This window comes from Magallana gigas, chromosome 9 (genome assembly GCF_963853765.1).
Source record: "Magallana gigas chromosome 9, xbMagGiga1.1, whole genome shotgun sequence".
NCBI classification, from domain to species: Eukaryota; Metazoa; Mollusca; class Bivalvia; order Ostreida; family Ostreidae; genus Magallana; species Magallana gigas.
In genome coordinates, this window is record NC_088861.1 from 36,782,852 (window position 1) to 36,799,503 (window position 16,652).

Here is a 16,652-nt window from a genome sequence, read left to right on the forward strand (position 1 = left end):
GTTTGTTAATTCGAACTCCCTACTGTTATCTATACATATTTTGTTATAAATTTATTTGCTTTTAGAATGTACTTCTTCAATCAAATTGATGTAATTATTTATTCTCACCATAAGAACAGACTGTAAAGGTATTTTGCCAAGTTTTGATATTTTCCCTTGAATATGTAATAAAACACAACACATAGATTTTGTTTTTTCTTGACATGAGGTACTTTATGATAATCTAAAGCATTCATCTACTGTAAAAAGAACTCGTTTTCTGTATGTAATAATAAATTTTTTTTTTATTGGTGTACAACAAATTTATTAAACAGTTGTTACAGTTTTGAATTTTACAGCCCTTTGTATAAAAGTAACAGGATGGACATAATCTTTTAGATGACATATATTAAATGACAATTTTTACTTCATACGTATATTTTCTTTTCTGTATCTTGTTAATTTTATGTAGTTTAAAGTTGTATAATTGAAATAAATAATGTTTTGTCATTTGAAAAATAGACATTTTTTGAAAATGACCCATATATGTACACGAGTGCAATAAACTTAATATTCTTGCGATTGTTGTGTTTTTATTTATAAAATCAGTGCAATGCATAACACTATATTTACTAGGATTATCCAGTAAAACCATCATAATTGTTTTTGGTTTCCTGTTTTATGATGCTAAAATATGATATATCTATTTAAAAAACCAGCGATGCTTCTTAGAGGAATATTAGGATTAAAAAGTCTGCCTGTACCACTTTTACAGAGCGGTATTTTGTTCCTTCCGACAACATACCTTCCTGAAACGTTTGATTCAGTAATATTAATAAAATGACACAGACAATTACCTAAATTACCATATAAGGTCATACAACAATATGTCTATATAATTTCTATTTTGCCAACACGGTTTTACAACCAGTAGCACCGTATACAGGGAAAAATTCGCCCCCGTTGTCAACGGGTGAATATTAGGACTGGACGAATTCCAAGGTATCAAATAATCTCTTTAAAAACAGCTGTGTCTAGGCGAATTTAAGATGGGGACGAAACTGTTTGAAAGTGTAGAGGGCGAAAATTGGGGCGAAAATAACCGTGCATACTGTATTTAATTCTGAAATTAATTTAAATCAATGCAGCGCATTTTCTGGAATCTGATACGTTATACTGTTTGTCTCTATCTTGTCTACACGCTGTAGTACATATCATACCATACCAAACATATAGCATACCTGAGAGATTACAGATCAAAAAAGAAAAGAATTTTGATCATTTAAATTTTAATGTAACTTTTCTGCCATGAATAGTATGTCATACAGTAGGTATGATTTTTGCAAAAAGACAGATGGAATTTGAAGATAACAATTTGAAAGCATAGTTTCCAAATACCAACACAGTCTAATGCGTGCACAAGTATTTTAATTAGTTCTGTAAACTTATTAATAAATTACAAAACGTACAGGTGCCACTACGTGGGCACATTTCTCGCAATATGATAAGTTTGAGGAGGTTTACAATGTCCTAAGGTCTGATCCAACTTAAACACTTAAACATTATTAAAAACTATACAAAATATGTTTTAAAAATATATACAATAAACATAATCTTAAAAAAAATCAAAGAGGATAAATAAATAATATACTCCGTTAGTTTGTCATTGAAATACTTGAAATACAATAAATCTTCAACTACCGTATATAAGTAAAGTCTGAAGTGAGATTATTCAGCCATTTGTGGGGGGGGGGATCCACACAATCCCTCCCACAAACATAAGACAAAGCCCATTGATTTATACACTTTGAACTCTAGGTTATGATATGAGAAATATCAAATTAAAAAGCTCTTAGGATTTGCACTTTTTTTCTTTGGTAAAAATTAGAAAAAAAGATGATTGCATAAACGTTCCTCTGTTGCACAACTAAAAAGGAAACAATTTAGGTAACTGGTTGCGGTCGCAGACAAGGAACTGAGTCTATAGAGTTATAACCGTGGCTAAGTCTGCGCATGTGCAGACGATTCAGTAAATAGTCCACGTGACTTGTTTCATCGGTGAATTCCGTTCTATTGTCACATTCTCCAAAGCTTCCCTGGCCATTTCTGTGGGTGGAAAATGCGTAGATTATTAGAAAATCTAATAACTGTCATCGACTGTTTTAAACTTATTTTACGTTCTAGTTTTGTTACCTTATATATTTACAAAAGTCAAATTGTTTGGCTTTTTGACATTACGTTTGTTACATGTTTACATAATCTTACAATGTGAAAAAAACAAGGTAAAAATGGCAAAAATTGAAATATTTTTTAAAATGAACAATATTTGAAAAGTACATCAAAATAAGTAATTTGGAATTAATAATATCATTCTTCGAATATTAGAAGAATTTTAACACGAGCTTAGACATTAGGTAGTTTTTTTTAAACAGCAAAGTGACGTCATCCTGCCTATTTCATTGCTGGCCACTCAGCAATGGTTCTTTGAATGTACAATTTATTTAAAACCAGCGTCATTTTAAAATTGTTTTGATGCAAGAAAAAGATAGCTACATCCTATCGAAAGTCAATGATCTTGTTAAAATAGTTCTATGTTGTGATCAAAGACAGTCGAGTGTGATCAAATCTATCATATATATCACCTCGACCATATATTATAACCTCGTACATGTAATATATTCAAAGAATGGTACTACATTCCTTAAGTTTGAACCTGTGATTTTTGGACACCCGTGGAAGAGGAATATGTTGATCTGAGGACAGAACTGTAGTATGGCCTCCACCGACTCATCCGTCAACTCCCGGCATCCATTGATGTGAACTTCCTGTTAATGGCGGAAACGTTAAAAATATTAAAAATAAAACTAAATAAAAGTAAAATCAAAACAAGGAGACCGGCTTATTTTTTCATATTTGTGCGACAGTGATTTTAATTTCTTTTCGTTAGCATATGGAACTATTTTGTAAGTGTGTTCGATATGTTTTCTAGTGTTTGGCGTAGGATTTAAATAATGCGGATGGATATGCGTGTTATATGTCACAGGTATTTAAACAGGTGTATCTTACATGTGGTCATTCGAGTTCGTTTTTAGCGTTCAATATGTCAGATATTGAAGAACATACCTCAGGATAAATCGAAACTAATATTGGTTCAGATTCTTTATTTTGTAGAAAACTTCAAAAGACAGACGTCATCAAGATGTGGGGAATCCTTAAATTAATAAATATTTAATTTGTATATTGTCTTACAGAAGACCAGGAAGAAAGAAGATAAACGCGTTGATATGTGTTTATAATTAAAGCTGAGTACATAACTCATGTCTATAATACATTGTTGCATTTGTAATGAGTTTTTGTTATTAATTGAGCACTATTGAAAAGAAATGTTTTATTTGCGGATGAACAAAGTGAAGGAGAAAATAATAATAAATAACAGTCTGCATGAAACTGCATCACAATGGTTGGAGGCAGAGCAGACCGGAAATGGGGTGGTGTGGAGTTTAGCCAGCTAGATAATTATTGCTGACCGAGAGCAGAGAAGGGAAAGATGAAACATACACGCTCCTTGGTTCATAGCTTAAGCATGATAAACTAGATGCTGTCATTAGACAGTAATACCCGCATCATGTGTTTGCCCCTAAATAACACTGTTTTGTACCAGTTTAATTAAAAATGAAGGCTATATGCAAGCTCCGGTAATACAATTAAAATTTATAATTTTCATAACTGAAGGATGAGATCCCTTCCCATATGATAATACACATCGTGACATAAGCAGCACTTTATGTGCAATTTGGGGTAGAACTGTTTGCAGTGAATTTTCAGTTAATCAATAATCTTAACATTTTATGTCATTGAAAGTATAATGGTCTACATAATTATTACAAAATTAAAAATTAAATTATGCCCCCTCCCCGTGGTGGTTGCCGGTTTTAGATTTGCTTCTGTGTGCCTACATGAACATCATCGTGTGCACAGATTAAGAGAAGGGGTGGGATTGAGGGGTCCAGCCCCCCCCCCCCCCCCCCTCCCCATGAAAATTCATTTATATCAATTGTAAAATTACCAAAAATACACCTTGGACCCCAATGCTCTTACAGACATGTAAACGCTCAAACCCATTGCGCTTCAACGTTAGGTAACATTATTTGGGGGGTAAATATTTAATCAATATTTAATATACTTTATTGTTTATCTCAATAGAAAGTATACATGTACATCACAATATGCAGGTGTCCTGCACCACCTTAAAGCTGATATTTACCTAATAAAATAGTGCAAGTGGATTTGAAGAATAGGTCATAAAAATACATGCGTGTTACAAATGAATGATCTTTGTTTGAAGTTACGTACACAACACAGGTCTGCATGTCTCATTAGCGGGTACTAGTTTTACCCAGCTCTTCGATTAGATGGATTCACGTGTATATATACATGGGTGTTGCTAAAACGCGGAACAGAAAACGGAACGGAAGGGAAAACGGAAAATCTTATCTAATGTTATTCACCTCATAGATTTGTTAATCATGCTAAAACGATATACTTTATGTACCTTTTTAATTTTTTTTGAAAGATTAGCAATATTAGATTATTTATTCAAGAATATTTATTTCCTCAAAATTAACAGTACATGCATAGACCACTATATTCTGTCCCAAAATATCCTCGATTCACTTTTTGCTGTATATTTATATATACCTCAGGGTTCAAGCAATTCTCTTTTAGAAGCATAAAACATTTTCATTATTCTTTCTTTAAAACGTCCTCTCTAGCTTATCAGCTGGTATAAATACACGGCTAAAAATAAAGAAGTCTACGGGGTTTTGCATTTCAACAGACCCGGATGATAGTGTTGAAAAATTGTGCAAGGTCTTCTGAGTGACTTCCAAATGGAGAAGAGATGTCAACATTTTTCATTATAAATCGTCCAAATGTGCTGCATGAATATTTTGGGATCGACAGACTATAGTCCCAATATATAATCGGAAAATCAAACCAGGCGACGTCTAGAGCTCTCTATTCGGATCATATGTATATACAGTGTAGCTGCTGGAATAAACAGCTGCTTAGTAATACAAACGTAAACAAAATTGCATTGCTAAAAATACTAGTTTCACAAATTACTAGTTTCACAAATTATCGGGTATTTTAATGTTTACTGTATTTTAATTTTTAAAATCGTCAGTCCTACGGTTTTTTTCTTCCATCTCAATGATACTGTATCGTCTGTATGATAAAAGATCGTCTAGAACACCGAAAATTCAATTTTGATGTAAGTATATACATGTACATCATATTTGAAATATAAAAATACTCAAAACACGCATAAAACGCTTTCATTAACTGCGTACGTTACGCTGATATGCCAGCAATACCATATAAGAAAATTAGTAAAAAGTTATAGCTAATTTGCTCGTTTAATCATGTTAATGTTTCACAATTCGTATACATTTGATTTTTCCGTTTCCGTACTCAACTAAAGCCGAATGAATACAATGCTATTACTGATAGACATTCATATGAATATTAATAATAACATGTTGATAATCATTCATTAGATATAAATAAAAGATACAAAGTAAATCGTTTCTGGCCAGTCTATACCCTTTTTGAGCGATAAACGTGATGATATTTTCCATTCCGTTCCGCTTTCCATTCCGCGTTTTAGCAACACCCATACATACATGTCTGTGTTTTCCGTATGCAGAAAAGGATTAGTTAAGATCAGCTAAAGGAATTCATTATTATGTTTTAATTGGATTATCATTATGATGTTGACCAATTTAGGTAAGCATAATACATGTAGTAGCAGTAGCACAATATAATGAGATGCCAGCATACATATATAAGTTCTACTTTCACTTTCTAAATGTGATCTCCCTTTGACAGCATACTGTATCATCATCTTTTAATATTTAAATAAGCTTATCATCGTTACCTATCCTATCGCATTTGTAAAGTTTCTGTTTCTGTCATTTTAGTTGCAAAAGTTATTTTTTTCATTTGTCAGACTGCATGTACTATTGAGTTGACCCCATATTGACCCTGTATAAACAATTTCTTATTAAATTTGTGTATTACATGTAAGTAGGTGTAGACACTTATCATTTTTATATGAGTTAAAATAGGAAGGAAAGAAGGAGTATTTCTTTCTTAATGTATTATAATGCATCAAATACAATGTAGGTCATGACCTTATGGGACTGTTCTGACCCCACGAAACAGGAAAATACAAAATATCTTCTAATGTCATTATGATGCATCAAATGGTGTAAAGTACATTAATGACCCCCAGGTGTTGTCTGTAAAATTGTATGTAGATTATGCCCCCTGGAGACACCCTGGCATTTTAGAACTAGATATAATAGCGAGCGCAGCTCGCCGGCGCGCAGCGCCGGCGCAAAGCGAGCTCTACCGGCAAGGCGTGTGTGAATAGAAAATTCGGATTAGTTGCACATTCATTCAACGGATTTTTTTGGCGTCAGTAAATCGGACCAGTAATGCATCGTTTTAATCGTCCCAGTAGTTCCCTGTAATCATGACAATTTTTATCACTTCACACTCTCACGAGAATCAGCAAGACAAATTTAGACAGTAAAAACAATAACGATGTAAGCGACATACAGTCAATGTTACCTCTAAAGTTCACCTCAGTACACTTTCAATCAAAAATAATCGTGTGACGTCACAAACGTTTACACATTGATCCGATATATTTTTTCGGAGTCAGTAAATTTTGACCCACAATTCATAGTACCAATGGTTTCCAACCTCACGTTCCAACATCACGTTTTCCCGAGAATCAAAGTAAAACCTTTGGAAAGCTTATAAGATGTGTAATTTTAAGAACATCATGCTTTTTAAGTAAATAAAACAGTATACTTCGCATACTTTTATTTCTCAGGGGAGTTTTAAAGAGTAAGACGACACTTAACCAACGTCAGCTTTGACGTCACAATAAGCACTGATAAGGGAAATTACTCTAATTGAAGTTATTATAAATCTACTGAAATGACCAAAATCCTCTTAAAATCTTGCAAAGGCTAAGATAAAGAACAGCTGACGAATAAGGACATTTCTTCAGATACAGGAAACAGTTGTAAATTGCACTAATTTGGATGAATGCTCACAAATATTTTATTCACTATAATTACGGTAATTTCCTGAAACGTAACGTTATACGTAGCAGCGCCTTTTTTTAAAGGGGGTGGGTGGGTGGATGGCAGCCTCATCCAAAAAATCTTTGCAAGCAAAAAGAAAAATAAATCATGAAAATTCTAATCCTTCAGCTCTTTAGCAGTTCAATGGTTTCTTTATTTTCACTTCCATTTATTACATGCGGGGGGGGGGGGGGGGGCAACAACAAGTTCTTTTAACATGATAAGCAAATATTTTTAAGCGTAAATTAAAAAAAAAATTAAACATTAATTTTTTTTTTTTAAGTGGAGGGGCAAATCCATGGTAAGTCGATTTTCTATGTATAAATTGACAAAAATGAAAAAATGTTTAGCATGGGGGAGCTCTATGATGAGTCAAGTTTTATATGTAAGTTTAAGAAAAAATGTCTACTGCAAAAAAAGGGGGGAAATCAATCAATCAATCATAATCACAATCACTTTAAAAGAGGAGATGCAGTGCAATGAATATTTATATATTAAAATCTTTATTATTTACAACATTGTATCTAAGATTAAACTATTGTTCTACATATAAATAAATAAATTATAACAAATCTTATAAACTATGAATAATGAAAATTTACTGAAAAATAGGTATGTTTTATTTTTTGGCATTCAAATTTCACGTTGTTAATTTGATTTTATTAATTTATTATAATTCATTGTTTGATCACATGCTGTGCTCGCCCCAACGGTCGCACCGTAAAACATATTAATGTATTTTATCTTATTCATATGTTATACAGTAGTGTTTGATCCATGTGCGTAATTCCTAGCCTAATGATGTCACTGCTTTGTTTAGGAGACTTTACAATTGCCCCAAATAGGCGAATACACATGGAAGTGATGCATATAACATTTTGTTTATAAATCTATTAAAAATTGAATTAAGCAATTTCCAAAATGTTAATGTGAATCATGAGAGAAAAAGCAATCAAGAAATGATTTAAAATTTGCTACTGAACACATGTAAGAATGTATTAAGAAGCCTGAATCTTTATAACCAGGTTAGATTGGGGGGGGGGGTGGATGTGGAGTATAAACATTTATAATTTGAATCATTTATTGTTATTAATTTTAACTTGTCAATGAATACGACTTATTGATCCCAAGGTAGAAATATGACCTCTGATCCTATCTCAATAAATCATTTGTCAATTATGCAAAGTGTAATATAATTTTTTTTAAGAATAACATTTTTTACCAGTTTATAAAAATTTTTAGACACCCCAATTATATTTTGTTTTAATAGATCATTCGACAAGGGGGGGGGGGGGGGGGAGAACAGTTTATATTTGAGTTTGTTTGGGAGTGGGGGTTCCAAGTCATATATTTGACAATTTTTTAATGTAATTTAAAATAAGACTAAGCCATACTACAGTCATGAACATGAATAGTATAGAACAAAACACAAACTAATACATGTACATGTATATATACAAAGGAAGTATTACAAAACAGATGACTGATCTATATCTGGGTTCTTAAATTGAATCATATATCATGTACATATTATATTATTGTTTCTTTGTTCAAGGCATTTAAGATGGTATGTAGGTCATGATCCCAAGTGCTCTTCCTGAAATTATTAAATATCATAAAAACCATTGAGATCCCCACCTTAATCCAAAGATATTATTCCTCCTTAGGTCATGCAGGCGCATCAGATCATTATGGCATGTTAGTCATGACCCTAAGGGGTCATCCTGACCCCCTTAGAATCAGAAATTTTCAATTATCTTTAAATTATTGATGTTTGATGATCCTATCTCTATTTAATCTTTATTATTAAGTCTCCCGAATGAAATTTGGAGACTTCTTGTTTTTGTACGGTTCTTAATACATGCATTATTATTCTTCATCTTCTTTTTCTTCTTTCCTGCTCTGAACTTGTTTCTCAGAAATGGCTGAACAGAATTGTACAAAACTCTAGGATATGATAGGCCTGCATATCTAGTTGTGCACCCTGGTTTGATTTTTCTCATTTTGGGTTAGACAACCACTTTTCGGGGGAGGGGGGGAGGGGGGTGTCAAAAGGGTGTGGAGTCTAACATTGAACCTTGTAGGAAGAATCGTAGACTCTATTGTAAATGGTAACTTGAAAACGGACAAAGATAATAATATAGGGTTTCCATAATCATATATTGGCTGTTACTGGCAATATATAGGGTTTATTAGATCTGACCCCTGGGGTCATCCCCACCCCCCAGGAATTTGAAATTACCATATATCTCAGAAACTGTTATAATCATGACCCCTAAACCATATATATTCATGTTTCTGATGTCAAGGGGCATCAAATGTTATGTAGGTCATGGGCCCTGTGGGTGGTCCTGACCCCCTCAAACAGCAAGTCCCTTAATATCTTCAAAACAGTTGAGATCCCCACCCTTAAACCATATATATTCGTGTTCCTTGTGTCAAGGGGCATCAAACGGTATGTAGGTCATGGGCCCCGGGGGTGGTTCTGACCCCCCGTGAACAGGAAGTGCACAAATATCTCAAAAACGGTTGAGATCCCCACCCCTTAACCATATATATTCTTGATCCTTAAAGGGCATAAAAGGTATGTACCGGTAGGTAATGGGCCTCAGGGTTAAATTTAATTTTTCAAAACCGTAATGCACATCTATGGAACAGTTCCTATCATATCCCAAGATATGATGTGCATATCCATTAAATCATAAAAGGAGTTCTAGGATCTATGTTTTTTTGAAGTGATAAACCTCAATTTTTTGCTATTTTTTGACTCCCTGGATGAAATTTAAATTTTGAAAACCTTACTGCACATCTATAGAACAGTCCCTATCATATCCCAAGATATGATTGTCTATCCATTAAATCATAAGAGGAGCTTTTGGATCAATGTTTGTTTTTTTTAGTGATAAACGTCAATTTTCTGCTACTTTTTGACTCCCTGGATGAAATTTAAATTTTTAAAACCTTATTGCACATCTATAGGACAGCCCCAATTATATATATATAAGAGATGACGTAGCTACTCCAAAAGTTGTAAGAGGAAGGGTTCTGGGAACCATTTTTTTTTTGGCAAAAAACGTCACTTTTTGTTGCCCACTGATCACCTTTATAAAAAAAAATTCTGGAACCTGATCACGCCTCAGTATGACACCCCCAATCATATTCTAGAAGATCATTTGGCTACTGCCAAAAAAAATGACGTTTTTGAAACCAGTTTTTTTGTAAAAAAAAAAAAAAAAACACGTCATTTTTTAGCCATTAAATGACCCCCAGGACAAATTGAAAATTCCGAAACCTTATTGCACATCTATAGGATACCCTAAAACATATTCCAAAAGATGATTTGTCTACTGTTGAAAATGTAGGAGGAGTTCGAGGAAGAAGGTTTTTTGTGAAAAAACGTCATTTTTTACCAATTATTTGACCCCCAGGACTAACAGAGAATTTTTGAAACCTTTTTACGAAACAACATGATACCCCAAATCAAACTCCAAGAGTTCAGTTTGCTGGTTTATAAGATGTAAGAGCAGTTTGAGAAAGTAAAACGTGACAGACGGACGGACGGACGGAACAGGGTAACAACAATATACCCGAACTTTCTTTAGAAAGTGCGGGTATAAAAATACACCGGTTTCTATTCATCCTTTTTGACAGTACATCATTAAATATAACTGAAAATAGCATGGTTACTTAAGTAAAAATTGTACATAGTACAAAATTGTTTTATTATACGTCATGTGTCTGATTTTCAGAACACACTACTAAGAGGTCCAAGAAAAATCAGAATTAATTTTGAAATGAAATACCATCTTTAGTTTTCATGAAACCATACCGACAATAAATTTTACAATAATTTCATTAATTCATACATAAATTAAAAGCGAGCGCAGCTCGCCGGCGCGCAGCGCCGGAGCGAAGCGAACTCTACCGGCAAGGCATGTGTGAATAGAAAATTCGGACTAGTTGCACATTCATTCAACGGATTTTTTTGGCGTCAGTAAATCGGACCAGTAATGCATTGTTTTAATCGTCCCAGTAGTTCCCTGTAATCATGGCAATTTTTTTCACTTCACACTCTCACGAGAATCAGCAAGACAATAAAAACAACATGTTGCTGTCCTTTAAAAAGGACTACAATACGTGGACCATTTGCATGTGTTTCCAACAAAAACGTGAAAGCCGTAAGATTATTAGAGATTCCACCCACTCAAGCCTCCTGCTTTTAACCACTAAATTTGTGCGTTGTTTACGTATATATGTATGTATAGCCCTGACTTTTTATCTCAGAATTAAAAGGCTTCATACTTCCTAAATAATCATGATCTATCTGTTAATGAAGTTTGCATGTATAGTATCAGGCATTCGGTGAATTCTACTATTTGCTCACACATTACGATTCGTTCCACTTTGCAGAAACAGCTTTGTGTAAATTAAAAATTTCATATTTTAATGCATTTTTCTTGAGATTAAAACTTTTAAACAGTGACATAATTATTCAATCACACTTAAAAGCTTAAAAAATTTTAATCGGGAAGTACTCTAGCCTCGCCTACAATAAAGGTAAAGTTAAGATACATGTGTAGTCGGAAAACAACAATATACATTGCAAATTATGCTATTTGATGCATGTTGTAGTTTCGGCATAACATTAACTTATTTCATAATACTGACAGTTCATATCATATGCCGATCATTTCTTTAAAAGGAATACTTTGTTTCTGTACTGTTTACCGACAAATTTACAATTACAGCGCCTTTGAACTTATATAAGTATGCATATGGCACGGAATCCCGATCCCGATTAAGATATACGTGTGCTAGCCTGGTTCTTTGAGCTACCAATTACGCACATGCAGGAACCAGGCTAGCTCATGCGCAGGTTGCATTTTCCCCATAGCATCCGGTTTAACCTCGCTTATATAATTTCTGCGTTGACCTCAGGGTCCCCATAGCATCCGGTTTAACCTCGCTTATATATTTTCTGCGTGGACCTCAGGGTCCACGCAATAACGATGTATGAGCCTACTAAACGACATACAGTCAGTGCTACCTCTAAAGTTCACGTCAGTACACTCTCAATCAAAAATAAGCGAGGATTAATGGTAACACGTATATATAAGAAAATCAGTGAAAAATGAAAGTTGAATCAGGGGTACTAAGGCCCCCCAAAAATTCTTCCAGCCCTGGGCGCCGCCATATTGGCAGCCATTTTTTTTTTAAAAAGTTAGTTCGATCATTGATTGACTGGTACTTATCGATGTTTATTGCCCCTAAACTCGATTAAAATGTTCCAGTGTTTCAATAGAAGGTAATTGTAATTAAAAGAAATAAAAGAGGACACCAGATAAGTTCCAATAGTGCTTTAATCAAGAAACATGACTAGTTCTATGTATGTCTTATCAAATTATCAGATGGAAAATAAAAACATTAACATCAAGGAACTTATCTTTTAGATACTGAATAAAGTATTCAATTTTATTACCGCGGCATTTATATGAATTAAATCAATAAACAATGAAAGAAGAAATTAAAAAAGGTTCGGAATAATAAAACGTAACTCTCTTCGGCTATTTCCGAAGACAAAACGTGTACGTTTTACGTCTGAAAAATGACGTCATAATGTAGACAGAGCACGCGACGTTTAGTAAACTTTGGCTAATGATTTGAGTAGGCAACCAGGCGTTTCAAATAAATTTGATTTGTTCTACAAAAATTAAACTGCACAGTGTGAAATCTGCGCTCGGTCCAACGGTCACACCGTTTATATATTAGAATGACGTCACAAAGGTTTACACATTGATCCTATAGATTTTTTCGGCGTTAGTCTCTGCTCGTCGGAGATATACGGAGACAGCCGAGCGTCTGGTTGAACGAGACTATTTCGGCGTCAGTAAATTTTGACCCACAATTCATAGTACCGATGGTTTCCAACCTCACGTTCTCGCGAGAATCAAAGTACAACTTTTGAGAAGCATATATAAGATGTGTAATTTTAAGAACATCATGCTTTTTAAGTAAATAAAACAGTATACTTCGCGTACTTTTATTTCTCAGGGGAAAGGAGTCAGGCGACACTTAACCAACGTCAGCTTTGACGTCACAATAAGCACTGATAAGGGGAAATTACTCTAATTGAAGTTATTGTAAATCTGCTGAAATGACCAAAATCCTCTCAAAATCTTGCAAAGGCTAAGCTAAAGAACAGCTGAAGAATAAGGACATTTCTTCAGATACAGGAAACAGTTGTAAATTGCACTCATTTGGATATACAAATTTGGGTATTAAAATGGCTCAAGAATAGGTCTGACAGAATTTAATATAAAAGTCTTCTACGTATTTTAGCTTTACGTGGAAGAGCTTTTTCGTGCAAAATCTGATTAGCTTATTGCGTGATTTTGGTCATATAGCGGTGTATTAAATACACTGAGATTTGAAATCCAATGTCAACCTATTCATTTTTTTAAAGGTTTACCTCTATTAGCGAAATCCTTTTGTTACATGGATGACAGGTTTTTTTATCTACTTTTGAAAAATTTGGTTACCCATTCTTTAATGTTCGGGCAGCTATTTTTTTTCTATTCTTTCTCTCTAATTCACATAGAAAACATGTTCAATATCAAGTTACCATCTCATTTAGTCGTCCTTGGTTCCTTTGTACATGTCTGTTATAAATACCTTTGTAGAGTTTCATCGTTTGGTGTACATGACGGGATTTGCTTCGTGAAAACTTAATGCACGCCCAAAATACCAGTATAGTGCCGTCATATGTAGTTACATCTTAGGTGTCCATATACTATTAGCGCAGTGGACAGAGCACGCGCTTGTCACCGTTGCGGCCAAAGTTCGATCCCCGTGATCGCCAGTGGCTGTATGTGAAAGGGTATGGTGGTTGCCCGCTTGGACACGTGGGTTTTCTCCTTACACTTCGGCTTCCTCCCACACACCAATGACCCCCTCGCGCTAACATCCGTGCCAACGAAATTAAGATACTAATATAAGTTGTAGAACTTGTTTATTAATCGCTGTAAAATTAATAAAGTTATGTACAGTTTTATGTTGTTACATGTACTATTCCTTATAGTCATCATTATATGGTATAGTCACTGTGTAAAATCCATGTTTTATAATAGTTTAAAGCTAAATAAAGCCCATTATCGTTTACCTCCACACATAGTCATGTTCTAGTTGACTAGAGATGTCATTTTTACTGGGTTGGCTTAGTCAATTAATCGGAGGCTAGTCGAGTACTCGATGCTTTAATTGAAAATGTGTGTCGTTTTCAATTAAAATCAAATAATGCTACTGCCACATACATCTTATCTCATTTAAAAACTTGTGATGATATATTTTTACTGTATTCGGTTTAGAAAAAATATTTATTAGAAAATTAATGTACTTTATGTAAATATCCGGTAAAAATATCCTGACTTTTCCTTTTTTTCTTGTTACGCATACACATAATTGATTTCCCTATCATCTTAGGCAAATCAAATGTGGCCCACATGTACTGTTCCAATGTAAGTTATTGTCCATGTCTTATCAACAATCAAAGATTAAATTCCTTGAGATAATTAATTTCTCGATTAAATTTTTGATTAATATACATGTACAAACATCTAATTCAATAAATAACTGGGTAAAAGAAAACACAAATTCTTCGTAAGCACATTTCTGCCTAAGTAAATCAAAGTAGATCAATAATTAGCCGCTTTAAATGTACACCAAGGAGAGTGTTACGTATGGATCAAAATGTCAAGAAAAGAAAACTGTTACTCTAGTATTCACAATCGTAGCCCCAAAACTGCCGCGTTAGGAAAAGAATAAATAATATCTTTAAATTCTATTAACTTTATTACGAGAAATCGACCAAGAAAATGTTACTCGATGATCGGTGTGACCGAGTGATAGTCGAGTACTGGGTACTTGTTGACATCCGTGGATATGACATGTTCAATTTTGATACAATGTTATACATGTTTTTACATCCGTTAATTATGATTCTATTTTTTACGGAAACTAATTGTAATTGACAGCAACTATAGAAACTAACAAGACTGTTTTATGACACGCGCTAGATATAACCAGTTTATCGAATGGTTGAACCCCAAGAGAAATCACGGACTGCACGAAATAATCACGATGATGTCAGACTCTAATTCCCAAAGAAGATGATATTGTCATTTCATCTTTCTAACGTACTGATAGACATTACCAATTATTTCGTTAATTTTACTTATTTTTAAAGATTGATGTATGGATATGTTATAGGAAAAATGTAAATATGAATAGATATGTTTTCCTTCTGGCACGTAGCATTGGGGGGGGGGGGGGGGGGTGCCTATGCCTATCTTTTAGGCCTGTCAGGGTTTTTGGAAGAATCTGCCCCCCCCCCCCCCCCACACACACACTTTCAAAAACGATATTATGTGCTTGACTTTGGTAATTCATGGCTGTTATGGAGGAAGCGTCATTGCATAAATAACTATATAACCTCTAACGCGCGTTACGTATTTTTTTTCTGCAATGACCAAGCTACCTTGATTTCCCGCATGAATCACCAAAGAAAACATTTCATTGTTTAAACATAACGTCAGTGATATGAGTAGGGAGGGAGGAAGGAGGGGGGGGGGGGGGTCGACAGCAAAGAACGACTCCCGTGTTTATCCGTTCATTCATGCAGAGGGTCACCTCACACATGAGGTAGCATATATATGTTGATACATATTGTAGTTCTCGTTTTTGAACGATTTCGTTTTGTTATCTATTTCTAACTTCTAGAGTGCGTCCTGTCTTTAACGACGACTAATTTGACATTTCTTGTGACATTACACGAAATGGTGGCCTAACATCGTTTGTCTGCATGCAGTTTCATCATTAGTCATTGTGATAAGTTGTGTTTATAAAGTAATTTTTTATTAATTTCTCAAATCGCAATCAGCAAGAACAGGACAAGCTGCATGCTAAAATTAGTGATTATTCCAAAACAAAAAAATCAAAACACAAAAACATTGCAATTGCAATGACATGCAGAGTACATGATTTCATCCACTATGGTTTGTCTTGATTAGTTAATGTATTTAAGAAAGTCGTTCCAATGTCCAGACCTAATTACCGTAATGTCAAATAAAAAGATAGATTTAAAATATAACATCATAGGGATATGTCTATTCATAATTAACGCACTTTAAACTGTTCTATTTTCAGCATTTTAATTAAGTATCGTAATACATTATATGTGTAAGCTCTCAGATACTTGTTAACTTTGTCCCACTCAATTCGATTCATTAATTCAGAAAAAGACGATAATTCAAGAGCCACATGTTTATATATACAAACCAGAGGCGGATCCAGCAATTTGGAAAAGGGGGGGGGTTCCATCTGATGAAAATCAATATGTGCAAAATTCATCATTTGTCAATAAACAAGGACTTTTTGAACGTTTTCCGTGCGTATAAAACTGTATTTAATAAACATTTATCTCATCACTATCTATTTCACATCTATTTCAACATCAGA

The 16,652-nt window shown here is 34.1% G+C and overlaps 1 protein-coding gene across 2 annotated transcripts in view; it reads right to left on the reverse strand.

The window, feature by feature from the left end:
- Positions 1–1,883: 1,883 nt before the first annotated feature.
- Positions 1,884–16,652, reverse strand: part of LOC105338056 (protein AMN1 homolog) — a 40,752-nt gene continuing 25,983 nt past the window's right edge. The window contains exons 6-7 of one of the 2 annotated variants that reach the window (XM_066070531.1): positions 2,693–2,804; positions 1,884–2,085 (exon numbers count right to left, since the gene is read on the reverse strand). In XM_066070531.1, coding sequence (XP_065926603.1) covers positions 2,006–2,085; positions 2,693–2,804 — 192 coding nt within the window. In that variant the 3' untranslated portion in view covers positions 1,884–2,005. The remainder of the gene's footprint in view (positions 2,086–2,692; positions 2,805–16,652) is intronic. The other variant, XM_066070530.1, reaches the window with a different exon arrangement.